The following is a 27,141-nucleotide window of genomic DNA, read 5'->3' as shown; positions in this document are numbered from 1 at the left end:
TGAAGGAAAGATGGATGGCACTAAATACAGAGCAATTCTGGAGGAAAACCTGTTTGAGTTGGCCAGAGGCTTGAGACTGGGACAAAGGTTCACATTCCAGCAGGACAGTGACCTGAAACATACTGCTAAAGCTACACTGGAGTGGTTTAAAGGGAAAAGTTTAAATGTCTTGGAATGGCCTAATCAAAGCCCAGACCTCAATCCAATTGAGAATCTGTGGCATAACTTGAAGATTGCTGTACACCAACACAATCCATCTAACTTGAAGGAGTTGGAGCAGTTTTGCCTTGAGGCAAAAAAAATACCAGTGGCTAAATGTGCTAAGCTTATAATACCTATACACACTCCAGATTTCTGTTTTTTCATCGTAATTATTGTTTGTGTCACAATAAAAAAAAGCACCTTTAAAGTTGTAGGCATGCTGTGTAAATCAAATAGTGCTAACCCCCCCTGTGGCAGCGGGGGCGTGGTCAAGCGTCGGTCTGTGACCGGAGGGCAGAGTCAGGGAAGGTAAGTGGCAGAATCACTGCACCTGATGTCAATTAACCTGTGTTTGTGTGTCTTCCCCAGTGACCGCACCCTATATAAGGAGAGAGAGAGCAGAGGAAGGGAGCTCTCTCCCCAACCAGACGATTGATGTGTGTGTGCATGTGTCTGTGTGACTGGGAGATTGTAAAGCTGAAAAGCTGCAAATAAAGAGGTTTTTGGAACTCAGTTCTGGCCTGCCGTACTTCTGTGCTCCACCCACCCGCTCAAAGCCCTACAGTGGTGCCGAAACCTGGGAAAGGAGCACAGAGGAGAACAGCCCCATGGAGTCCTCCCCCTTCGCAGACCTGATCCACGCCCTTGCCATGGCCCAACAGAGCCAGCACCAGGCGCTGGTTGCCCTCCAAAAGGAGCAAGTGCAAAGGTTCAAGGCCCTGGTGCTGGCGCAACAGGAAGATTGTCAGGCATTCTGGCATCTCCTCGCGTTGGCGGGGTCCACCACCTCCACCGCTGCGGGCCCTCCCCACCTCACCCTAATGAAGATGGGCCTGCACAATGACCCCGAGGCCTTCCTAGCGCTCTTCGAGCAAGCAGCAGAGGCCTGGGGCTGGCCGGTGGAACAGCGCGCGGCGCACCTCCTCCCCCTGCTAACGGGTGAGGCACAGCTGGCCGCGCTACAGCTCCCCACTGACAGCCGGCTGGTCTACGCGGACCTGCGTTGGGCCGTCCTCCAGCGTGTGGGGCGCACCCCAGACCAACAATGCCAGCACTTCTGCATTCTACGCCTAGAGGAGGTCGGCCGGCCATTTGCGTTTGGCCAGCAACTCCGGGACACCTGCCAGCGGTGGCTGAGGACTGACAACCGCGACGCTGAGGGAATCGTCGATCTGGTGGTACTGGAGCAGTTCATCGCCCGACTTCCTGAAGGGACCGTGGAGTGGGTCCAGTGCCACCGCCTGGCATCACTGGATCAGGCCATCGAGTTGGCGGAGGATCATCTGGTGGCTGTTCCAATGGCAGGATCGCAGATCGCCTCGTCTCCTCTCTCTCTCTCTCCCCCTCCCCTTCTGTGTCTCATCCTCGCCCTGTTCCCCCACATGGAGGCGGGGGCCAGCTCCACCCCAGCAGGCTCGCCACACCCGTGGTGCCCTCCCATTTCCCACTTCCGTGTCTGTCTCCCCCCCCCCCCTCAGGTGAGTGAGCCCCAAAGCGCCGGTGTAGAGAGAGAGCCCGGGCCGGTTTGCTGGCGCTGCGGGGAGCCGGAGCATCAGTGCTCAGCAATGGAGGTGGGCACAGTGGTCTGGATCCCCGACACGCCAGGAACCGCCCTCGATCGGGCCAGAGTGTATCGCATACCGGTGAGTGTCCAAGGGGATACGTATCAGGCTTTGGTAGACTCCGGCTGTAATCAGACCTCAATCCACCAAAGCCTGGTGCAAGACGAGGCATTGGGGGGAGCACAATTGGTGAAGGTGTTGTGTGTGCACGGGGATGTTCACAACTACCCTTTAGTGTCGGTCCACATTCTATTTCAAGGGGAAAAATTTAGTGTAAAGGCGGCGGTTAATCCTCGCCTTACCCACTCGATAATTTTGGGGACTGATTGGCCGGGATTTTGGGAGTTAATGACTCATTTAGTGAAGAGTGGGTCCTGCCATAGTTCAGCAGGGGGAGGTCCCAGTGTGGCATTGGCAGGAGCAGCTGTCACAGAGCCGTCTACGTCATCTCTGCATCAGATTGAGGAGCAGCAGGCTCCTCCTCCCTCTCTCGGGGAATCCCTCGTGGATTTCCCGTTAGAGCAGTCGCAAGACAAGACTCTGCGGCATGCATTTGACCAAGTGAGAGTAATCGATGGTCAAACGCTCCAGCCAAACTCCACCCCGTTGTTCCCCTATTTTTCCATTATGAAGGATAGGTTATACCGAGTGATGCAGGACACTCAGACTAAGGAGCTGATCACACAACTTTTGATCCCAAAGAGCCGCTGGGAATTGGTATTCCAGGTGGCTCACTTTAATCCCATGGCTGGACGCTTGGGGCAGGATAAGACACTAGCCCGAATAATGGCCCGGTTCTATTGGCCAGGGATTCACGGCGATGTCCATAGGTGGTGTACAGCGTGCCGCGAATGCCAGTTAGTAAATCCAGCGGCCATTCCAAAAGTGCCTTTGCACCCTCTACCATTAATCAAGACCCCATTCGAAAGAATTGGGATGGATCTCGTCGGGCCATTAGATCGGTCAACACAAGGGTATCGCTTTATTTTAGTTCTGGTGGACTATGCAACGTGATACCCGGAAGCAGTGCCTCTTCGCAATATCTCAGCACATAGTATTGCAGAAGCACTCTTCCACGTCATCTCCTGAGTCAGAATCCCCAAAGAGATTCTGACTGATCAAGGCACTTCGTTTATGTCACGCACACTGCGCGAACTGTATGGGTTACTGGGAATTAAGCCGATCCGCACCAGCGTTTATCACCCACAAATGGACGGTTTAGTTGAATGGTTCAATCGCACCCTCAAGGATATAATTAAAAAGTTTGTACGTGAGGATGCACGCAATGGGGATAAATGGCTCGAACCCCTGTTATTCGCAGTGCGAGAAGCCTCCACAGGGTTCTCCCCATTCAAATTATTATATTGGTGTAAGCCGCGCGGCATCCTAGATATACTGCAGGAAAATTGGGAGGAGGGACCTTCACCAAGCAAAAATGAAATTCAATACGTTATCGACCTGCGAGCAAAACTCCACACACTCACACACCTAACCCAGGAGAATTTGCAGCAGGCCCAAGAACAGCAAATCCGCCTGTATGACAGGGGTACGCGCCTTAGGGAGTTTGCACCAGGAGATAAAGTACTCGTACTGTTGCCCACGTCGAGCTTCAAATTGATTGCCAAGTGGCAAGGACCCTTTGAGGTCACACAGTGAGTCAGGGACATTGACTATGAGGTGAGGCGAATGGACAGGGGTGGGGCGCTACAGATTTACCACCTCAATCTGCTCAAACTCTGGAATGAGGAGGTCTCCGTGGCATTGGTGTTGTTGGTTCCAGAGAAGGCAGAGCTGGGGCCGGAGGTTCAAAAGGGAACATTGACATCGCTTACCTCTCCGGTCCCCTGTGGAGACCACCTCTCCCCGACCCAACTCATGGAGGTTGCCCAGTTGCAGACCGAATTTTTGGACGTGTTCTCGCCCCTGCCCGGCCGCACCCGCCTCATAGAACACCACATTGAGACGCCCCCGGGGGTGTTAGTGTGCAGCCGCCCTTACAGGCTGCCCGAACACAAGAAAAAGGTGGTTCGGGAAGAACTCGAGGCCATGCCCGAAATGGGCGTCGAGGAGTCCCACAGTGACTGGAGCAGCCCGGTGGTCTTGGTTCCCAAGGCTGACGGGCTGGTCCGGTTCTGTGTGGACTATAGAAAAGTCATCGCGATGTCTAAATTTGATGCGTACCCAATGCCTCGTATTGACGAGTTGCTGGATCGACTAGGCACAGCTCGCTTTTATTCGACACTGGATTTGACAAAGGGTTATTTGTCAGATCCCCTTGACTCCACTATCCCGAGAAAAAACGGCCTTTTCTATATTGGCTTAGACCAATTTGTCACACTTCCTTTTGGGCTGTTTGGGGCGTCCGCTACATTCTAGCGGCTTATGGACAGGGTCCTCCGCCCCCACACCACCTATGTGGCTGCATACTTAGACGATATCATAAGCTATAGTAATGACTGGCCGCGGCATCTGCAACACCTGAGGGCCGTCCTTAGGTCACTGAGGCAAGCGGGTCTCACTGCCAACCCGAAGAAGTGTGCGATTGGGCAGGTGGAAGTACGGCATCTGGGCTTCCACTTGGGCAATGGGCAGGTGCGTCCCCAAATTAATAAGACAGCAGCAATTGCGGCCTGCCCGAGGCCCAAGACCAAAAAGGGAGTGAGACGGTTCCTGGGGGTGAGACAGTTCCTGGGGCTGGCTGGCTACTACCGTAGGTTTGTACCTAATTATTCGGATGTCACCAGCCCACTGACTGATTTCACTAAAAAGGGGGCACCAGATCCGGTCCAGTGGACGGAGCAATGCCAGCGGGCTTTCTCTGAGGTGAAGGCTGCACTGTATGGGGGGCCACTGTTACACTCCCCTGACTTTTCTTTCCCCTTTATGTTGCATACGGACGAGTCAGACAGAGGGCTGGGTGCTGTTCTGTCCCAGGAGGGTGAGGGGGAGGATCGCCCCGTGCTGTATATCAGCAGAAAGCTGTCGGTGCGTGAGGGGCGCTACAGCACCATAGAGAAAGAGTGCCTAGCCATCAAGTGGGCGGTCTTTGCCCTCCGCTACTACCTGCTGGGACGCCCTTTCACCCTCTATTCGGACCATGCACCCCTCCAGTGGCTCCACCGCATGAAGGATGCCAACGCGCGGCTCACCCGTTGGTATCTGGCACTCCAGCCCTTTAACTTCAAGGTGATCCACAGGCCGGGGGCGCAGATGGTCATGGCAGACTTCCTCTCCCTTCAAGGGGGGGGGAGTCGGCTGCAGGCCGGACGGCTGCCTGGCCTGAGTCGGGTGGTGGGGGTATGTGGCAACGGGGGCGTGGTCAAGCGTCAGTCTGTGACCAGAGGGCAGAGTCAGGGAAGGTAAGTGGCAGAATCACTGCACCTGATCTCAATTAACCTGTGTTTGTGTGTCTTCCCCAGTGACCGCGCCCTATATAAGGAGAGAGAGAGCAGAGGAAGGGAGCTCTCTCCCCAACCAGATGACTGATGTGTGTGTGCGTGTCTGTGTGACTGGGAGATTGTAAAGCTGAAAAGCTGCAAATAAAGAGTTTTTTTGGAACTCAGTTCTGGCCTGCCATACTTCTGTGCTCCACCCACCCGCTCAAAGTCCTACACCCCCCAAAAATCCATTTTCATTCCAGCTTGTAATGCAACAAAACAGGACAAACACCAAGGGGGATGAATACTTTTGCAAGGCACTGTATAAGCTCTTCTTCATTCATTACAGTATTTTTTCTTTCGCAGCAGTTCGTTGTGTATTTTTTTTAACTAATCACTGCTGGATGATGTTCATATTCATTAGACAAGGCAAGTTCCAGCCTGATAAACTTCTATACATCATGTCTAGCTCTATCTCATAGTTGATTTTTAATAAAGCAAAAAAGCAGCAATATATAAAGGGGAGAATTTTGCTCCTGGCACATTCTGGCTTCAAATGAGGTTTTGTCTCTGTTCTGAGAGAGCTCTAACGGGCCCATCCTTCTTGTTCCCCTGCAGCTGGGAGCTTTTGTCGAGATGTCCTGTACTCTATACAAATTGTGTGTGCAGTTTTTCTTTATTTTCACCTGTTATATGCTCTGGCAGTAGCTCAGTACGGAAATGAGAGTTTTACTATCACGACTTTTCTGCAAGCACCTTGAGTGAAGAGCAGAGCTGCTGCTGGAGGGAGTTCATGTGTGTAATCAAGAAACCCCTGGTGGTGCTGGAATCACTGAAGAGTTATCTGAATATTATGTACTGGAAAAATGGTATTTCGGAGCCCTAGGCTGGCAAACCCTAGTGTGTCTACATCTTTTTATTATTTCAGAACCAGGGCATAGAATCTTACTACAGAGAAATGTTCTGAAGCAGAGACGTGAACATGAGCTACACTGAAGTTTTTCATTGAACATCACATCTCATCACCTTCAGGCACTCGACAGAGATAACAAGACAGCTTACAAAAGCAGAAAGCATATGTGCTGCTTTTCAATAACTCCATTACCATGATGCTTAATCCTGATTATGACTTGTGTGTATGTGTGGATAAACTCATCCAGAGATTAATCTTCCACATCGGCTCATTTAATGGAATATTGTTTAGGTCGAATGTTTTCCGATTGTATGGCTCATTGTGGAGAATGTTTATTGATTTCTTTATATACATTGCTTTATATGCTTCAGTGTTATTGAATTAAAACTCGCACACGCTAATCACTCATGCTGAACGCATTTGCTGGAAATTCATCAATGCGATTTTAGATCCGTGGTCTGGAAGGTTTCTATCCAGCACAACTGAGGTGTTTTTTCCCTCTTGTGCCTCTTAGTCCAGGACCAGGGGATGTCTTAGACTAAGATTATTGCATATTTCTGATCTAAACACACCTGATCTGGAATAATTATGTGCACTTAGTTGGCCACCGCGAGTTGGCCTCGTGGTTAGCATGTCCGCCTCTTGATCGGGAGATCGCGAGTTCTACTTGCGGCCGGGTTATACCAAAGACCACCATAAAAATGGTTCCAACTGCCATCTGGCAAGACACGCTGCAATACAGATGCGAGTGGGGAGTCAAACTCTCACTGTTACTAGAGGACTAGCCCCTCACTGTAACCATAGCTATGTAATAGGCAAGAGGCCGAGGGCTACAGAAACAGAGATTGGCGCTGCCCTATGCACCATATGGTCTGGGAAAGGACTTTAGACTTAGACTTGGTTGGCCATAAGCAAGCAGCAAACATGCCTGAGCCACCAGATGATGCTGAGAGGCATGAAATAGTCCTGGGAGTCGCATCCATGATGTAGACTTGTGCCAAGTTCAGACCAAGCAGCTGTTAAAGCCACTGGACACTCTGTTAGTCAGCAGACTGCTGGAAACATAAGAGGGAGTTACAGAAAGACTATTCACCGCTCGCCTTTTTGTGCAAGAAGAGAACCATTTCCACACAAAGACATTAATCCAAAAGACTCCATGATGACATTTATTGATGATGGATGCTATGACAGACCACTCAGGGGAAAATTCTGTGTGCGTGTGTATGTACAGAGATGGACAAATCATAAATTCATAAAGTGCTCATCCACTGGGTGAATCTAAGTGTTGTCCAGTTCTGTGCTTTGACCTAAATATAGCTAACATACTACAATGCAGTGTTGTAGTCAAGTCACTAGACCTCGAGTCTGAGTCCAGTCCCGAGTCCCCATTGTTCAAGTCCGAGTCAAGTCCAGGTCATTAAAAAAAAAATTTGAGTCTGAGAACAAGCCCTGTGATGACCTGGCGACTTGTCCAGGGTGTACCCCGCCTTTCGCCCGTAGTCAGCTGGGATAGGCTCCAGCTTGCCTGCGACCCTGTAGAACAGGATAAAGTGGCTAGAGATAATGAGATGAGATGAGTCCGAGAACAAACTTCCAACCGCACCATTTGATGGTGGCTGTTTCAGTGCCATTAACATTAGTTTGTTCCTGAACATGATGTATGAACAGGTGAATGTGCTTCTCTTTATCAGGGAGTGTGAAGTATTCTGTCAGAGATGGTTGGGAGACGGATGTAAGTGCAAAAGGTGTGTTTATTAATACGAGTGAAGACAAACAATCCAGAATGGCAGGCGAAATCGTAAAACTATGAAACAGGCGATAGGTGCGAATGAACGAGGCACAAACAAGCTACCGTAGACTCGGCAGAATCAAAGATGAGAAACAGGAAATCAGGGATCAAGAAACTGAACAAGGAAATAAGGCTTGATAATATGTTAGCAACGCAACTCAATACTTCGCAAAGTAAGTGTGTTTTCACAATTTTTATATAACCGCGCTGATTGCGCTTTAATCCTGTGCAGGTGTGAGCACGCCTGAGAGTCTATCTGATGCATCAGCCAAGGCGCGCAGGTGTGGGACTCTTGCACAAAATTAGTATAAAAATTAATGTAGATTTAAATATAAATATCTAATACCAAATTATTATGGCCTGTTACAGGAAATAAAGAAAAAATCTTAGTCCTCGTCTCCAATTTACGAATCCGAATGCAGTTAATGCATGAGTCCGAGTCATCAGTTCTCAAGTCCAAGTTAAGTCACGATTCCTTAAACTTAGGGCACGAGTCAGATTCGAGTACTACAAGCCTACGATAATGACATATAATGCACTACATACAGCCAGGTACTGTATATATCTCTTATTATTCTATCCACATTCACTTGATATGAGGAATCATGCACTCTGATTGGCTACTCTACTACAAGGATATCAGCTCATATCCTGTGAGTAGAAAAAAATGGTGGAATGTGTTGCTGAACCAACCGAGAATGAAATAAAAACTATCAAGTATTTAAAAGAAACAGAAATAGCTAAAAGAATATAGCCCCCCCCCCCCCCCCCCCCCAATATCGCGTGTTCCACACTCCAGCCCAGTTGGTGGCAGTAATACACCTTTAAGCTGGTTTGCCAACCACCAAAAAAAAAAACCTAAAGAAGAAGAAAACCCCAAAAAAGACAAAAAAAAGCAACAAAACATAAGTTTGTTTACATTCTAAGCGGAAATGATTTTGTCAGACGTTTTGTATAAAAAGTTTTTATTTATCAAATTTGCGAAAAATAAAAATAAAAGTGCTCTGTTTCTCAAAATCCAGTGAGTGTAGATAGAATAAAACAGTTATTCCACTTAATCTCGTCATACATGGCTAATAGCCAACTTGGTGCTACGCGCCTCATCAGCTATCAGCTCATGTACGACTTGGTTTTGTGGAATAACTGTTAAATATAGACTTAAGGAAATGAATCTCTGGTTGTGAATTAGATTGTGAGATATTGTACCATTTTTTTCCACACATCGGTGGAAGATCTGTCCCAGAAAATGAATAAACATTGAAATGAACGTCACGCTTTCTCTGAGCATCTAATCTGAACCCTGATTTAATGAAAATTCGTGTGTGTTTTATGTCTCCTGCAGTTAGCCACGTGGGACTCGGTTCACGGCCTCAACGGGAGCTTGAAGGAGACTCGGATTGAGAACGGCATGCAAGGGGTTACGGTCAAAGTGGTCACACTGCTGGTGGGAATCATTCATAACAGTTTGTTTTTATCTTTGAATAATTTGTTTTTCGATATCTAATCAAAATAAATCCTTTATTCATGAAATCATCTTGATGTCTGTCTGCATACAAACTAGTTTTTTTTTTCATTAGAAATGAGAGAAAGATGCATAATTCAGTGCATTCCCCCTGAAATATTGAGCAGAACGGCTGCTGGAGTTGGAGTTCCTGTATTTCACTTCATGCTCCTTATTATTACACTGTTTTCAAATGCCTTTTGTGTAATCCTGCACCATTATGCCATGTACAGTGGTTCTTGAAAGTTTGTGAACCCTTTAGAAGTTTCTATATTTCTGCATAAATATAACCGAAAACATCATCAGATTTTCACACAAGCCCTAAAAGTAGATAAAGAGAACCCAGTTAAACAAATGAGACAAAAATATTATACTTGGTCATTTATTTATTGAGGAAAATTATCCAATATTACATATCTGTGAGTGGCAAAATTATGTGAACCTCTAGGATTAGCAGTTAATTTGAAGGTGAAATTAGAGTCAGGTGTTTTCAATCAATGGGGTGACAATCAGGTGTGAGTGGGCACGCTGTTTTATTTGAAGAACAGGGATCTATCAAAGTCTGATCTTCACAACACATATTTGTGGAAGGGTATCATGGCATGAACAAAGGAGATTTCTGAGGACCTCAGAAAAAGCGTTGTTGATGCTCATCAGGCTGGAAAAGGTTACAAAACCATCTCTAAAGAGTTTGGACTCCACCAATCCACAGTCAGACAGATTGTGTACAAATGGAGGAAATTCAAGACCATTGATACCCTCCCCAGGAGTGGTCTACCAACAAAGATCACTCCAAGAGCAAGGTGTGTAATAGTCGGCGAGGTCACAAAGGACCCCAGGGTAACTTCTAAGCAACTGAAGGCCTCTCTCACATTGGCTAATGTTAATGTTCATGAGTCCACCATCAGGAGAACACTGAACAACAATGGTGTGCATGGCAGGGTTGCAAGGAAAAAGCCATTGCTCTCCAAAAAGAGCATTGCTGATTGTCTGCAGTTTGCTAAAGATCACGTGGACAAGCCAGAAGGCTATTGGAAAAATGTTCTGTGGACGGATGAGACCAAAATAAACCTTTTTGATTTAAATGAGAAGCGTTATGTTTGGAGAAAGGAAAACACTGCATTCCAGCATAAGAACCTTACCCCATCTGTGAAACATGGTGGTGGTAGCATCATGGTTTGGGCCTGTTTTGCTGCATCTGGCCCCGGATGGCTTGCCATCACTGATGGAACAATGAATTCTGAATTATACCAGTGAATTCTAAAGGAAAATATCAGGATATCTGTCCATGAACTGAATCTCAAGAGAAGGTGAGTCATGCAGCAAGACAACGACCCTAAGCATACAAGTCATTCTACCAAAGAATGGTTAAAGAAGAATAAAGTTAATGTTTTGGAATGGCCAAGTCAACGTCCTGACCTTAATCCATTGGAAATGTTGTGGAAGGACCTGAAGCGAGCAGTTCATGTGAGGAAACCCACCAACATCCCAGAGTTGAAGCTGTTCTGTATGGAGGAATGGGCTAAAATTCCTCCAAGCCGGTGTGCAGGACTGATCAACAGTTACTGCAAACGTTTAGTTGCAGTTATTGCTGCACAAGGGGGTCACACCAGCTACTGAAAGCAAAGGTTCACATACTTTTGCCCCTCACAGATATGTAATATTGGATAATTTTCCTCAATAAATAAATGACCAAGTATAATATTTTTGTTTCATTTGTTTAACTGGGTTCTCTTTATCTACTTTTAGGACTTGTGTGAAAATCTGATGATGTTTTAGGTCATATTTATGCAGAAATATAGAAAATTCTAAAGCGTTCACAAACTTTCAAGCACCACTGTATGTCCGACAGTGCTTGGAAAGTGAAGAGCACGTTGCACACTTGTTTGAAATTGTCAGTGAAATCAATCATAGTAAATGATCTATGTCTTCTCTTTAAAGGAGGACCCATTTGTCATGGTAGCAGAAAACATTCTCGGGCAGCCCAAAAGGTACAAAGGATTCTCCATCGATGTTCTTGACGCCTTGGCGAAGATCCTCGGCTTCAAATATGACATCTACCAGGTTGCAGACAGCAAGTATGGCTCTCAGCTTCACAATGGTTCCTGGAACGGCATGATTGGGGAACTTATTAACAAAGTGAGTGATTCAGGAACACTTCAGAACAGAGGGAACAGGGGAAGATGTAGAATAGGTTGTGAAAGCTCAGGGGGTAGATTCAGAACATTTTCTATACCTCCGTTCATATTTTCATGCTTCATGAACCATCAATTAGCTTGTAACGGAACTATTAAGGCTACCGCTGTCTAATTATTCCTGTAACTGAAATTGAACGTGAAAGTTGTTTATTAAAGATCCAAATTAGCAGACAAACACAGACAGGGGTAAAAGGTCAGGCACACAGAGCAATGCAGGGCAATTAAAAAGCAAAATGAACATGAGGGACATAAAACCAAGCATGAGAACAGAGAAGATGCTCAGAAATGTTCACTGGAATGTCAAAAGGTGATGAACAACTTTAATACAAGGAACTAAATGAGGAATGGAGAAGCTGGGTGCATGTGAGAGTGAGCTCATGATCAGATTGAGTTATGACACAAATTCAAGCGTGTAGGTAAGGTTCTGATCCCTGACTGATGTGTTGTTCTGTGCAGAGGGCCGATCTAGCCGTGTCGGCCATCACCATAACACCTGAGCGAGAGAACGTAGTGGACTTCAGCAAACGCTACATGGATTACTCCGTGGGGATCCTGATGCGCAAACCGGAGGAGAAGATCAACATCTTCTCCTTGTTTGCTCCATTTGACCTCGCCGTCTGGGCCTGCATCGCAGCAGCCATCCCTGTGGTCGGAGTCCTGATCTTCCTGCTGAACCGCATGCAGTCGCTGCGCTGCCAGAATCCTTCAGGAGCTCCTCCCAGCTTGTCCAACTCCTTACACAGTGCTGTGTGGCTTGTTTACGGCGCCTTCGTGCACCAAGGTAAGTGCGGAAAGCTCGGCTACCGGTACGCAAACACCTTTGGAGCGATATCAGCAGAAAACGTATTGACGTCTCTTTTATATGTTTTTCACCACAAGTAATTATGAAGTTTTAAATTTCACAAAAAGGTAAAAATATATAGAATGCATTTTAAAAATTCATTCTGGATACGAAGCAGGAACATGATGGATATAGGGAAGGCATGGCCTGAAGGTTAGAGAAGCAGGTTTAGGATTTGAAGATTGGTGGTTTGATTCCCTGGACCAGCAGGAAAATGTGGGAGTGAAGGAGCAGTATTTTCCCCTCCCTCTACAGTACATGGCTGAAGTGCCCTTGAGCAAGGCACATAAACCCCAACTGCCCTCTGGGTGTGTGTGTGCTCACATCCCTGTGATCTGATGAATATTATGTCTGTTTCACTACAACACACAGAGTGATAAAAGCATGACGTCGACTATGTAAGGAAGTCACGTGGCTTTACACAGACTGAACATGACGATGATATTCAGCAGCCTTCCACAAACAATATGACATCATGTGGAGTCTGAAGGCTTCTGGCAGCTGGAAGAACTCCGATGCAACCGAGCCTGTGATTGGTCATTACAAATGAGCCATGCTCAAACATACACTCACCGGCCACTTTAATAGGAACTTGTTGTTGATTCTAAGATCCCTGTTCTTGGCTGCAGGAATGGAACCCAATGTGATCCATTTTTCTGTTGCATACTGAGATGGTTTTCTGCTCACCATGGTTGTAAAGACCCATTATGAGTTACTATATCCTTCCTGGCAAAAAAGAAATCTCGAACCGATCTGTCTATTTTCCTCTGACCTCTCTTATCAATAAGGCGTTTGGTTTTTTTCCACCCACAGAACTGTCATTCATTCACTCACTCGATTCAGTGGTTTTTGTTTTTTGCACCATTCTGTATAAGCTCTAGAGACTGCTGTGTGTGAAAACCCCAGGAGATCAGCAGTTTCTGAAACACTCAAATCTGGTTCAAACCAACACCCATGCCACAGTGAAAGGAAGTCACACTTTGAGATCACAGTTTTTCCCGTTCTGATGTTTGAACATTGTGAACATTAATTAACCGAAGTTCTTGATTTGTATCTGCATGATGCATTTGATGCATCAAGTTATCGGTTGATCCGAGAATTGTATCAAGCACCAGGTGGATGTATTAGGGTTCCTAATAAAGTGGCTGGGGAGTGTATATTTGCATGAGTTTGAGAAGTGGAAATTGTCATGACCATTTAATAGCGCCACCTGCAGTACTGGAGCATTCCCATGTGATGCCTAATCTCAGAGAATATTCAGAAGATAGTCATTTTGGCGAAAGGTACAATTTTGTCCTGTCTGTAGGACAGAAGGTTCTCCAGGACCAGGGTTAGGAATCTGTACCTTGAAAGTACATTTCTGATTGACTTAAGTAACAATAAGGATTGTAATGGTGTCATATCTCAGCCTTAACATTTCTGATTTGAAATCCCAGAGACACTGACCTCTAGGATCCATGAGGCTGATTGTAGTGAACACTTTGGTGTTTAAAGAACAGATACTAAAGAAGAGAGATGTGCTAGAGGTGCCTTTGTATAGAGACAATGAGTAACGGCTTCATCTGATCCAAAAAGCAAGAAAACGGCTAGCTCAGCAACTGTGACGCTCCATCTGCATCTATTACCGCCTGGCACGCTGCCACTGGAGTGCTTTTATGCCAACCAGCCTGTAATTAAATCAGAGGAGGCCCTGTCCCATTGGTCCTTAGCCTGCCACCGCCATCTAATCTTTCTGATGATTGATAGATGTTGCACAAAAGGTTCTGCAACCAATCTATGCAAGTTCTCGATGAGCGTCCTTTTATCGAGCATGGTGGAATTAGCACAGGAGGAATTGGCATATGGCTAATAAGCTCACCTCTGTTTGGTCAACACACTTCTTAGTCTGGAAATAAGGGCATTTTATTTTGACAGAAAATTGAAAAGGATTGTGCTAGCATGTTTCAGAATACTTTAATAATCCCAAGGGGGATTTCGGTTATAGGAATGCGTTCACTATTTCTTAAGCACATGTAGAGTCCCTTAATGATTTGTTTTTCCTCTTTCAGTTCATCCTAATATGATTTTTTCTTTTCCAGAACAAGGTAATAAAATGTGATTTAGTTAAGAACGTGATCATGCTGTGTCGCTTGCAGGCGGAGACTCGGCAGTGGGTTCAGTGGCTTTGCGGATCGTGATGGGGAGCTGGTGGCTCTTCACCTTAATCGTGTGTTCATCGTACACAGCTAACCTTGCAGCGTACCTCACTGTGTCCCGCATGGACAACACCATACGGTACGTCCTTATCTCTTCTCAAATGACCCGTTTTCTTTTCTTTTCTCTTTTTATGTATTGCTGGGTTTTACGTGACGTCACAGCCGCCTCATTAGTTATTCAAAACTTTAGCTGGTGGTCTACCAAAGCTCAGTTGACAAAGCGTTTGTACAGAGAAGGTGCATTGCTCGCATGAAAAATGCCTTACGAAAAATACGTTGTTTTAGGTTGTTCGAATCAATCAAACCATGAAACTGATAAGAGATTCTTCAGGGTTCCCCATGAACTAATAAAAAAAGGTGAACAAACAGAGGATTTCACAAAAAGACGTCGAGAAAGGTGGCCTTTGAACCTCTCTTAATGAAATTGAAGGGAGCCAAGTTGAAGCACACTCGAGTTTGCAGTGATCACTTGGTGAAAGGTTTATACAGTGGTGCTTGAAAGTTTGTGAACCCTTTAGAATGTTCTATATTTCTGCATAAATATGACCTAAAACATCATCAGATTTTCACACAAGTCCTAAAAGTAGATAAAGAGAACCCAGTTAAACAAATGAGACAAAAATATTATACTTGGTCATTTATTTATTGAGGAAAATGATCCAATATTACATTTCTGTGAGTGGCAAAAGTATGTGAATGTCTAAACTGTGGGTGGTAGAAATGGGCAACTGGACTTGCTTGAAGATTCTTGAAAACGTTTCACCTCTCGTCCAAAAGGCTTCCTCAGTTCTGTCTGACTAATAGGGAGTATTTCTACCACCCACAGTTTACTATGACCTGGATGATTGAGAATCTTCACAGACATATGTGAACCTCTAGGATTAGCAGTTAATTTGAAGGTGAAATTAGTCAGGTGTTTTCAATGAATGGGATGACATTCAGGTGTGAGTGGGCACCCTGTTTTATTTAAAGAACAGGGATCTATCAAAGTCTGATCTTCACAGCACATGCTTGTGGAAGTGTATCATGGCATGAACAAAGGAGATTTCTGAGGACCTCAGAAAAAGCGTTGTTGATGCTCATCAGGCTGGAAAAGGTTACAAAACCATCTCTAAAGAGTTTGGACTCCACCAATCCTCAACCAGACAGATTGTGTACAAATGGAGAAAACTCAAGACCATTGTTACCCTCCCCAGGAGTGGGCAACCAACAAAATCACTCCAAGAGCAAGGCGTGTAATAGTTGGCGAGGTCACAAAGGACCCCAGGGTAACTTCTAAGCAACTGGAGGCCTCTCTCACATTGGCTAATGTTCATGAGTCCACCATCAGGAGAACACTGAACAACAATGGTGTCATGGCAGGGTTGCAAGGAGAAAGCCACTGCTCTCCAAAAAGAGCATTGCTGCTCATCTGCAGTTTGTTAAAGATCACATGGACAAGCCAGAAGGCTCTTGGAAAAATGTTTTGTGGACGGATGAGACCAAATAGACCTTTTTGGTTTAAATGAGAAGCGCTGTTTGGCGAAAGGAAAACGCTGCATTCCAGCATAAGAACCTCATCCCATCTGTGAAACATGGTGGAGGTAGTGTCATGGTTTGGACCTGTTTTGCTGCATCTGGACCAGGATGGCTTGCCATCATTGATGGAACAATGAATTCTGAATTATATCAGCGAATTCTAAAGGAAAATGTCAGGACATCTGTACATGAACTGAATCTCAAGAGAAGGTGGTTCATGCAGCAAGACATTCTACCAAAGAAAGGTTAAAGAAGAATAAAGTTATTGTTTTGGAATGGCCAAGTCAACGTCTTGACCTTAATCCAATGGAAATGTTGTGGAAGGACCTGAAGCGAGCAGTTCATGTGAGGAAACCCACCAATATCCCAGAGTTGAAGCTGTTCTGTATGGAGGAATGGGCTAAAATTCCTCCAAGACGGTGTGCAGGACTGATCAACAGTTACCGGAAACGTTTAGTTGCAATTATTGCTGCACAAGGGGGTCACACCAGATACTGAAAGCAAAGGTTCACATACTTTTGCCACTCACAGATATGTAATATTGGATGATTTTCCTCAATAAATAAATAACAAAGTATTATATTTTGTCTCATTTGTTTAACTGGGTTCTCTTTATCTACTTTTAGGACTTGTGTGAAAATCTGATGATGTTTTAGGTCATATTTATGCAGAAATATAGAAAATTCTAAAGGATTCACAAACTTTCAAGCACCACTGTATATCCCTCTCAGCTATGTCCTTGGTGTTTTCCAAGTACTTTTCTTGCTATGTGTCGTTATTTTACGGTACTTTTTTTAGTCACGAAGCGCTAAAGTCCCCAGCTGTTTCTTTGTTTACTCCTCACAATGTCCATATGCATGAAGGTATGACAAAATTCTTCCCCAGCCGTACAGTTACAATGCACCATGATCACGTCTCCGTCTTGTTTAACTAAGCTCCAGGTCTTTAAAGGGGTTTCTGATGATCTTTGTGAATTATTTACCTGAGAGATAAGAGCCTGCACAAGTGAGAATCAAGTGAACTGTTGCTTTACATTTCAACTTGCAGCACTTCATTGTAAAGACACGAACAGAAAGCTTAAAAAAAAAACTACTTCCACGGGCAAAAACAATAAAGGGTTCATTCGTCAGCGACTTGATAGCGAGGTCCTTTACCCAGCCACATACAAAAAAGCTGTAAGCCTCCATAATCTTCCATGCTTTCATCTGTTTTGCGGTGTAGAAGGACGTCTGCAACACCAGATAGTTCGAGATGTCGGGGAACTCGACTGAAGGGTCATTTTTGAGATCGTATGACAAATCCTTCTTTCCCAGACTGTAGGGGTCGATTCCATTGCACATAGCAATCTTCTGAATATACAGTATCTAAAGCGAGCAGTGGCTTCTAGATTACGAGCGTGCACTGATAAGTTATCGCTGTTTAGACCACCAGCTATTTCACTTTTGGTAAAACCTCTAAGAAAAGTCACGTGACTGAAACCCAGCAATTTCAGGAAACACTTTTTCCCCAAAGCAGTCTGTTGCTCTCAGACTCCACATTTGGATGTTGCCTTTTTCTTTACGGCTCGGAGCTGAGCATGAGCATCCTGACTGGAGAATGTAGGTCCACTACATTCGAGCACCGCTGATTACAATGACTCATTCTGGGTCTGTGCATTTTTCTTCTAAGAGTTCAACAAAAGTGTGCTCTCGTCAGTGCATGTGAATGTCATGCCATTAAGCTAATGCTAAAATGAATGCTTTGTGTTGCAGCTTTTATCATTCTGCTCTCCTTGTCACTACATGGGACTTCTTGCAACCTTTTCTGTTATGCTGGTTTAGAAAAATGGCGTTCTGATTTATCCATCCATCCATTATCTGTAGCCGCTTATCCTGTTCTACAGAGTCGCAGGCAAGCTGGAGCCTATCCCAGGTGACTATGGGCGAGAGGCGGGGTACACCCTGGACAAGTCGCCAGGTTATTGCAGGGCTGACACATAGAGAGAAGCAACCATTCACACTGACACCTACAGTCAATTTAGAGTCACCAGTTAACCTAACCTGCATGTCTTTGGACTGTGGGGGAAACCGGAGCACCCGGAGGAAACCCACACAAACACGGAGAGAACATGCAAACTCCACACAGAAAGGCTCTCGCTGGCTGCTGGGCTTGAACCCAGGACCTTCTTGCTGTGAGGTGACAGTGCTAATCACTACACCACCATGCTGCCGCATTCTGATTTATTATTATTATTATTATTATTGGGCGGCACGGTGGTGTAGTGGTTAGCACTGTCACCTCACAGCAAGAAGGTCCGGGTTCGAGCCCTGTGGCTGGCGAGGGCCTTTCTGTGCGGAGTTTGCATGTTCTCCCCGTGTCCGCGTGGGTTTCCTCCGGGTGCTCCGGTTTCCCCCACAGTCCAAAGACATGCAGGTTAGCTTAACTGGTGACTTTAAATTGACCGTAGGTGTGAATGTGAGTGTGAATGGTTGTCTGTGTCTATGTGTCAGCCCTGTGATGACCTGGCGACTTGTCCAGGGTGTACCCCGCCTTTCGCCCGTAGTCAGCTGGGATAGGCTCCAGCTTGCCTGCGACCCTGTAGAACAGGATAAAGCGGCTACAGATAATGAGATGGTATGAGATTATTATTATTAACACTAGTGTAATTGTTTTCATTTTCCCCCCTTTTATTTATCCAGGAGGAAGAGACTCACTGAGATAAAATATCACTTTTGGCCAAGACAGCAGCACACAACAGTTTCAGACACAAACATAAAACATCACACACACAAAAATCAACTTTTGACACATCAACAGCCAGATGTAGCTGTATTCAAGTCATTTAAAATCCTTTTAAAAATGTTCAGTGAAACCAGCTCCTGAAGGGTTCAATGATTCTGCAGCTGGTTCCAAGCAATGTGTTTAAAGGCCCTTTCCCCAAGTTCAGTATAGACTTTGGGGACTGTAAGAAGGAATAAATCCTGGGAGCAAAGAGAATAACTTCCCAGACTTTTTTTTTGCTGTTGTTGTATGTAAGTCTGGAGGTAACAAGGAAGAAGTCCAAGAACTGCCTTATAAATAAAAAATACGCCAATGCTTCAGTTATTCAGGTCAACAGGGCCAACCAACCCACCTGCTCATACATGTGTGAGAGCCTTGAGATTTGTGATAAATCTCAATGCTCCATCATAAACTGTATCCAGCATGTATGGACACTGTGAAGAGGCATGCATCTATACAACATCCCCATAGTCCATTTCTTTTTACCTATTGCTGAATATGAGTCTTAACGATAGACTGCCTTTTAGATTTTTCCAGTTTAGGTCATAAAAAGAATTTTCGCTGATATGCAATTATTTTTGTTTAGTGGAGCGAAAGCTACTGAATTCGAATCACAGACTTCCAATTTTATGAGTTTTTTTTTAAACCGAACAATTAACAAATTTAAGGCCACGTGGCCCTAAATTCTCTGCTGTTTTTTCCTGCTTCATCATGACCCAATACAAGATACTACGCCATGCATCACGTGGTGGGCTTTCCCAGTTCACGCAAGGCATTGTGGGATACAAATTTGATACAGGAGAGAAAAATCAAGGACACAAATGAAACATGAAATACCGACTTTTACCTTAACGGAAAATGAAAAGAAAAGATGTTATGTTATATACAAAGGAAAGGAAACGCAGGACAAAACTAATAAATATCGGTGGTCAGCAAGCACCTCAGTATGATCAGCTGTTCATTTAGCGACAGAATGATAGAACTGTCAGTGCACGCTCAAAGGTAAACCTGTAGATGGCAGTAATGCAACACTGTAGAGACCAGCTGCTGTAAAACCCAAAAGAATAAGAAAAAGAAGGTAAACCTGCGCATACGCATACGGACTTCCTCTGTCTGCTTGACTGCGTGAAGCGAGCAAGTTCATGCACATTATTCAGAACAAGTTTCAAATTATATAGAGTGTTGTACAGTATTACAAGCAACTTGTAGCTGATGAAGAGCCTGACTTGGTGTTGGGGCAGTGCAGTACGTACATGACTGTATCGTCAGCATAAACGTGAAAATTTATGTTTGGTTTTGCACAAAATGTCCCATTGATATAAATAATAAAAAGTAGTGGTTCGAGGACTGATCCCTGGGGCACACCCTTAGAGACACAAAGGGGACTGGAAATGTAACCCTCTGCCTGAACTCATTGGGATCTGCCTGACAGATAGCTTTCAAACCAGCAGTTTGTTCTTACAGACGTATACTGGCGAGTCTATTAGACAAATCAATAAGAAGCGCTGCACAATGATGTTAGCAATTAGCTAATTGTTAGCAATTAGCTACCTTTAAGGCTGCTGTAATTGTGCTGTTTTTTTTTTTCCTAAAACCTGACTGAAAATTAGATAAAATATTATTTGTAGATAAAAACTCTTAACTGTTCACAGACAAGCACGGATGATTTTGAATAGTAGGATCGCCCCTTTTTAACGGGGGAAGTACAAAGGCTGATTTCCATATAAGAGGAATTTCATTTGTCATTAAGGAAAGATTAAAAAGATATGTCAAAGGTGGCACAATAAAATCAGCTGCTAGCTTTAAACAAGAGTCATCAGGAGATGGCGTATCCCCCCGGCCCCAACATGAAACCCCACTCCAAATTTTCCTAAGTTGAATTGGTTGCCATGGAAATATGGAAGAAAATAAAAATCGCGGAAATGTCAAAAGGTGCAATCCATGTAGTCACTTAACTGTCAGGTTTTGTGAAAAAACTCTAATAGTTTGAGTTATGCTCCAGAAACTAAAATGTTTACAGACTGATGAATGGATGGATGGACAGAGCAATAGCTGTATCCCCTCGTGTTATATGCCTGGGGGATACAAATAAGGCTCCAAGTTATCAGAACCTGCTGATTTTTTTTTTTTTTAGTATCTAAAAGTTTGAGGGCTTTATGCACCTCAGGGACTGTAACAGGATAGAAACTAAACGGGTGACTCACCATATGACCGTCAGAACAGATAACGGTACCGGATTTTTCATGAGAAATGTTTAGAGAATCATACCCCAAGGCAATGAAATATTCGTCAAAACACTGAAGCATTTCAGCCTTATCGGAGATTTTATGTGAGTCCTTAACAATGCATGCAGGAAGCACTGTGCTATTTTTATGTCCAGCTAGTTGTTCATCCGCCGTAGCGACTATGACCACTTAGTCATCCTGTGGTTGGGTTGGCGTAGGATGTGTCCAAAGATGGCTGATTAGGCCGATCCTTGTGTGGAGTATTTTGTTGCAGTGCAGGCATGGATGAAGGCTGGTGTCCTTTGGAGGGTTGTTGGGACGTTCTTTCCTGGCCTGGCTTTTTATTGTGATCAGTGCAGTTTGTTTGTGTGTCTGTCTGTTAACAATCTAGCATCTAGACGGGTGCACCGATTGACTTCAAATTTTTAGGGTTGGTGAGCAATGGTCTGTAGATTGCCTGATTAAATTTTGGGGGTACTCTGGTCAAAATCACCGGAAAGGTCAACCTTTCCGTTAAAATAACATTTTCCATTATAACTCAAAAATGGTTGCTGATAGACAAATGTTTACTATTATGAACATATAAGAACTCCCATATGGCCTTTTATTTGGCACCATGATCTTTGACCTTGAAAGGTCAAACTCAAGATCATGGATTTTCATTGGACTATAATCTGTTCTGTTCATTCCCTTAACCACATTGCGGTCGTAGGGAGGCATGGGAGATGCTGACATAGTCACTCATCTCTCATGTCTTTTCTCTGGGCTTGGATTGCTTGGTGGTGCCCATCTCCTCTCCAAGCATATTCACACCTACAGTCAATTTAGAGCCACCAATTAGCCTAACCCTGCATGCCTTTGGGGGGAAAAATGGAGCACCCGGAGGAAACCCATGCAGACACGGGGAGAGCATGCAAACTCCACACAGAAAGGCCCTCGTCGGCCACTGGGCTCGAACCCAGGACCTTCTTGCTGTGAGGTGACAGTGCTAACCACTACACCACCATGCCGCCGGACTATAATCAGACAGCTGATAATTGAGAAATATTACCATTATCAACATTATAGGTATAAAATAAGTGCTGCCGGGTGGGGCTTGTTTTGCCTGGCAACACTTGTTTGTTTTACAGTGGTTGTATAGGTCTCCTCATGAGTGATGGCTCTGTCCCGGGTTAGATGCTGCCAATGTGTTCCATCCATAGCAGTTTCTTCCCATGTGTGGGGGTCAATTTCGAAAGCTTTTTGAGAAGCTTTCAGTGAGGCCTCAAGTAGGATGACAAAGTGACTTGCATGGTGAATTGCTTTATAGTGTGGAGGAGTTGCACAGATCACTGACCACACTCTCTCGTCCAGAAATCTTGGTTCAGTAGCAAGACAAAGTCAATACAGCTGGAGATTGAGATCTCCAGTGAAGTTTTTAATTGACTTCCAAAACAGAACTGTTTAGTTTGTTTGTTTGTTTTGTAGCTTCAGTAAAGAGATTATTTGATTTGGCTTTTCTTATTGCAGCTGTGCATAGATTGTGATGTCACTTGAAAAGCAGCCAATCTGACTCAGAATTGGGTTTCCTGGCTTTTGCTCATGCCACATTGCGCTCATAAAACAGGTCAGAGATACCTGAAGTCAACCATACATTACTACGGCCTTTGAATTCATACTTTCTGATGGGAGCGTGTTTGTCAACAATTTCAATGAAACCATCATGGAAGAATTTCCAGGCATTCTCAACATCAGCAATAATGGGTGGCATGGTGGTGTAGTGGTTAGCATACACAAGCAAGAAGGTTCTGAGTTCGAACCCAGTGGCTGGCAGGGGCCTTTCTGTGTGGAGTTTGCATGTTCTCCCCGTGTCTGCATGGGTTTCCTCCGGGTGCTCCAGTTTCCCCCACACTCCAAAGACCTGTGGTTAGGTTAATATGGGACGGCCTTGGGCTGAGGTGCCCTTGAGCGAGGCACCGAACTCCCAACTGCTCCCCGGGCCCTGTTAGCATGGCTGCCCACTGCTCTGGGCATGTGTGTGTGTGTGTGTGTGCTCATTGCTCACACATGTGTGCATGTTCACTGTTTCAGATGGGTTAAATGCAGAGAGGAAATTTCACAAGTGTGTGATGAATAAAGTTGTGCTTTCTTTCTTTTCTTTCTTAATCCATCCATCCATTATCTGTAGCCGTTTATCCTGTCCTACAGGGTTGTAGGCAAGCTGGACTATGGCCCAGCTAACTATGGGCGAGAGGTGGGGTACACCCTGGACAAGTCACCAGGTCATCGCAGGGATCAGCAATATATTTTTTTTTTCCCTGAGTCAAAGTGAAAGAGATCATATAAAAATCCATCCATCCATTATCTGTAGCCGCTTATCATGCCCTACAGGGTCGCAGGCAAGCTGGAGCCTATCCCAGCTGACTACAGCTGAGAGGCAGGGTACACCCTGGACAAGTTGCCAGATCATCGCAGGGCTGACACAGAGACAAACAACCATTCACACTCACATTCACACCTACGGTCAATTTAGAGTCACCAGTTAACCTAACCTGCATGTCTTTGGACTGTGGAGGAAACCGGAGCACCCGGAGGAAACCCACGCAGACACGGGGAGAACATGCAAACTCCACACAGAAAGGCCCTCGCCAGCCACTGGGATCGAACCCAGGACCTTCTTGCTGTGAGGCGACAGTGCTAACCACTACACCACTGTGCCGCCCCCATGTAAAAATCCTTGCTCTGCAAAGTGTTTCATGTCCTGCTTTCTAATAATCTCAGGTTTGGATTTGGGAATTTTTGTGTTTCACTTACAAAAACAGATGCAGTTGTGTATTTGTGAGGTACATTAGTAAAACCTAAATCAATCAGAGATCCTTTGTCAGGGCATTTCAGATTTGGTCGAGTGGGACGATCTAGTGGGAAAAGATTTAGTGAATTACATTAAGCTTTAGGATCATTAAAGCTAGACGGCCTTTCGATTTCATAAAATCGGTGAAATTTAGTTCCCGCTCAAATTTGGTCATTGTGATATATGTTTATTTCTGTAATATCTAGCAAAAAACAGGTCATTCTGTGGCTGGAAAGTTATTTAATTTGAAGGGATTCCCTGCCAAATAACATGCATGAAATCGCTTGCTTCACGCAGTCAAGCAGACAAAGGAAGTTTGTGTGTGCATGCATGCGCAGGTTTACCTTGACCATGCACTGACAGTTTCATCATTCTGTCACTAAATGAACAGCTGATCACACCAAGGTGCTCGCTGACCGCCAATATTTATTAGTTTGGTCCTGCGTTTCCTTTCCTTCATATATAACATAACGTCTTTTCTTCTCGCGTTCCGTTACTGTAGTCGGTCTTTCACGTTTCATTCCCATCCTCCATTTTTCTCTCCTGTTTCAAATTTGTATCCCACAATGCCTTGCCTGAACAGGGAAAGCCCACCATGTGATGCATGATGTAGTATCTTGTATTGGGTCATGGTGAAGCAGGAAAAAACAGCAGAGAATTTAGAGCCACATGGCCTTAAATTCATTAATTGTTCCATTTTTAAAAAAAATTATAAAATTGGAAGTCTGTGATTCAAATTCAGTAGCTTTCGGTCACTAAACAAAAATAATTGAGTGTCAGGAAAATTCTTTTATGACCTACACTTGAAAAATGTGAAGGTGATCTATCTTTAAGATCATACATTTAGTTTTCGTTTTGTTCAGTGAATCATATGGTCACATTTTGTAAGGGCTGAAAATCAGAACTCCCACTTTGAAAAAGCTACAGAAATTCAATTCACGTTCTGGTATTTTAAAGTCCCTGAAAGTAAAAAGGGACAAAAAAAGTTTTCATCCTAATTCTACTCTCTTTATTCAGCAGAGCAAAGACTAGCACTTGCTCCAGCACATCCTTTATTTTATATTGATTGCTTTTTATATTGTGAGATATAGCACAAGAAAAATGTGCTTCAGTTCAAGATCAGAATCGAGTATAACTGAGACATGCCTCTATTCCAAACTAATTCCGTCCCCACATGTGTGACTCTCTGAATAGCGTTTAAATTGGTCGAGGCCTGAATACTGAGGTGTGTAATTTCAGTATTAAATCCTCACTCCGGTCTTAATCAAACTCCGTTAGACTTATATGTACTTCGCTCTGTCATGTAACCAGCACGTTGATGAAAGTGTGATGATGACTGTGTGAGGAAATCACCTGTAGCAAGCAAGGACTGCAGGCTGAACCATCTTCTTTATGCCTTCTGAATGTCTTTAAAATGTTTGCTGACAGTGTCTTGCAAAAGTATCCCCCCTGGTGTTTGTCCTGTTTTGTCGCATTACAAGCCGGAATTAAAATGATTTTTGGAGGGTTAGCACCATTTGATTTACACCTGGGCTGCCAACTCTCACGCAATGAGCGTGAGACACACGCATTTGATTGTCTTCACACGCTCACACGCCATACCTCCGATTTCTCACGCTAGAAAAAAATCTAGTTTATCTATCTGATCTAGGCTACCCATTGTGTCGCGCCAACCACTTGCGATTGATCAATTACGCCTTACGCACGGCTAAACAGGCAGAGAGGTGTTCCCTTCTGTACACACTCCCCTATGGTAGGTGGCACATCTAATGATGCTGCACTCGCCGCAAGTTGGATAATTGCCTACCGTCAATTTAGAGGAAGAGGAGGGAGAAGAAGGTATCTGAGTTGAAGATGGGTGTCTCAGACAGGTTTGTACATATGCACACCAATGTGTGGTGTTACTGGCGTAATTATGAACTTATATAAAGTTTCTTAATCGTTTTAGCCTAGAAGTGTTGTGAGAATATTTAATGCCATATCGAGAGCTGTGTACTAGGCATGATAAATCATTATAGGCCTCCTGCTGTGCCACAGCCTCTATCTTCCCCAACAAGCAGCACGGGAGAGCACCTCCTTAGCACACGGTTATTAAGGCGCATTTTTAGTTTGTTTACTGTATGTTATCATACTTTATGACTTTATTTGAAGCCATACTGGAAATGTTGTAAAATAAAGCAAGTAAGAGATAATATTACAAATGCAAGAAGAGCCATTAGCCACCATACCTATTGTTTATTTACAGGGTATTTATTTTTAATTATTTATGATGTATGTAATTGCTCAGTTAAAGTAAATAAAGCATGGTCACCTGTAATATCAAAGAACTTGAACTTGTGAATAATTAAAAAAAAAGACAGAGAACAATATACTGAGGAGACAGGGTTTCAAAGAGGGCAAGACAGGTAGAGAATATTTGTCAGATAATAGGCCCTGACGAATGCTCTATTACTAATAAGAAACATAGATAAGAAATAAATTAATAAGAATATATTAATATAGCTTATTTAAATATGACCAAAATTTTTAAGCCCAGGGCGGCACGGTGGTGTAGTGGTTAGCGCTGTCGCCTCACAGCAAGAAGGTCCTGGGTTCGAGCCCCGGGGCCGGCGAGGGCCTTTCTGTGCGGAGTTTGCATGTTCTCCCCGTGTCCGCATGGGTGTGCTCCGGTTTCCCCCACAGTCCAAAGACATGCAGGTTAGGTTAACTGGTGACTCTAAATTGACCGTAGGTGTGAGTGTGAATGGTTGTCTGTGTCTATGTGTCAGCCCTGTGATGACCTGGCGACTTGTCCAGGGTGTACCCTGCCTTTCGCCCGTAGTCAGCTGGGATAGGCTCCAGCTTGCCTGCGACCCTGTAGAAGGATAAAGCGGCTAGAGATAATGAGATGAGATTTTTAAGCCCAACTTTGTGTGCACATTCCCACCTATGGCCAAGGTTCAGCTTTTTGTGTTTCAATACTGTTCAAACGTAATCATTTTAATGTTTCTTGTAGCACATGCACATTTTGCTTACTGTTTAAGCATTTTATTTGTTCTTTTGCTGTTGATATTTTTCCCCATGCCAATCTTCTGCTGAACCCAGTGGTGGAGAAAGCCCCTAAATGCATAATGAATAGTCAGTGAGGGACAATCTTATTTTTTGCAACAGTTATTAAAAACTTAACATTTAGTTTCAATTCAGAAGGTGTTTAGGCTTAGCTGATGAAATATTTTCAAACATGAACTTGCC

The 27,141-nt window shown here is 44.5% G+C and overlaps 1 protein-coding gene across 1 annotated transcript in view; it reads left to right on the top strand.

Moving 5' to 3' along the window:
- grid1b (glutamate receptor, ionotropic, delta 1b) overlaps nt 1-27,141 on the top strand; it is a 746,554-nt gene that overhangs the window by 669,386 nt on the left and 50,027 nt on the right. The window contains exons 9-12 of the mRNA XM_060938730.1: nt 9,185-9,286; nt 11,285-11,482; nt 11,998-12,322; nt 14,518-14,656. Of these exons, the coding sequence (XP_060794713.1) occupies nt 9,185-9,286; nt 11,285-11,482; nt 11,998-12,322; nt 14,518-14,656 (764 nt within the window). The remainder of the gene's footprint in view (nt 1-9,184; nt 9,287-11,284; nt 11,483-11,997; nt 12,323-14,517; nt 14,657-27,141) is intronic.

This window comes from Neoarius graeffei, chromosome 14 (genome assembly GCF_027579695.1).
Source record: "Neoarius graeffei isolate fNeoGra1 chromosome 14, fNeoGra1.pri, whole genome shotgun sequence".
Taxonomy (NCBI): domain Eukaryota; kingdom Metazoa; phylum Chordata; class Actinopteri; order Siluriformes; family Ariidae; genus Neoarius; species Neoarius graeffei.
The sequence above is the reverse complement of the archived record's forward strand: the minus strand, read 5'-3'. Positions and strand labels throughout refer to the sequence as shown.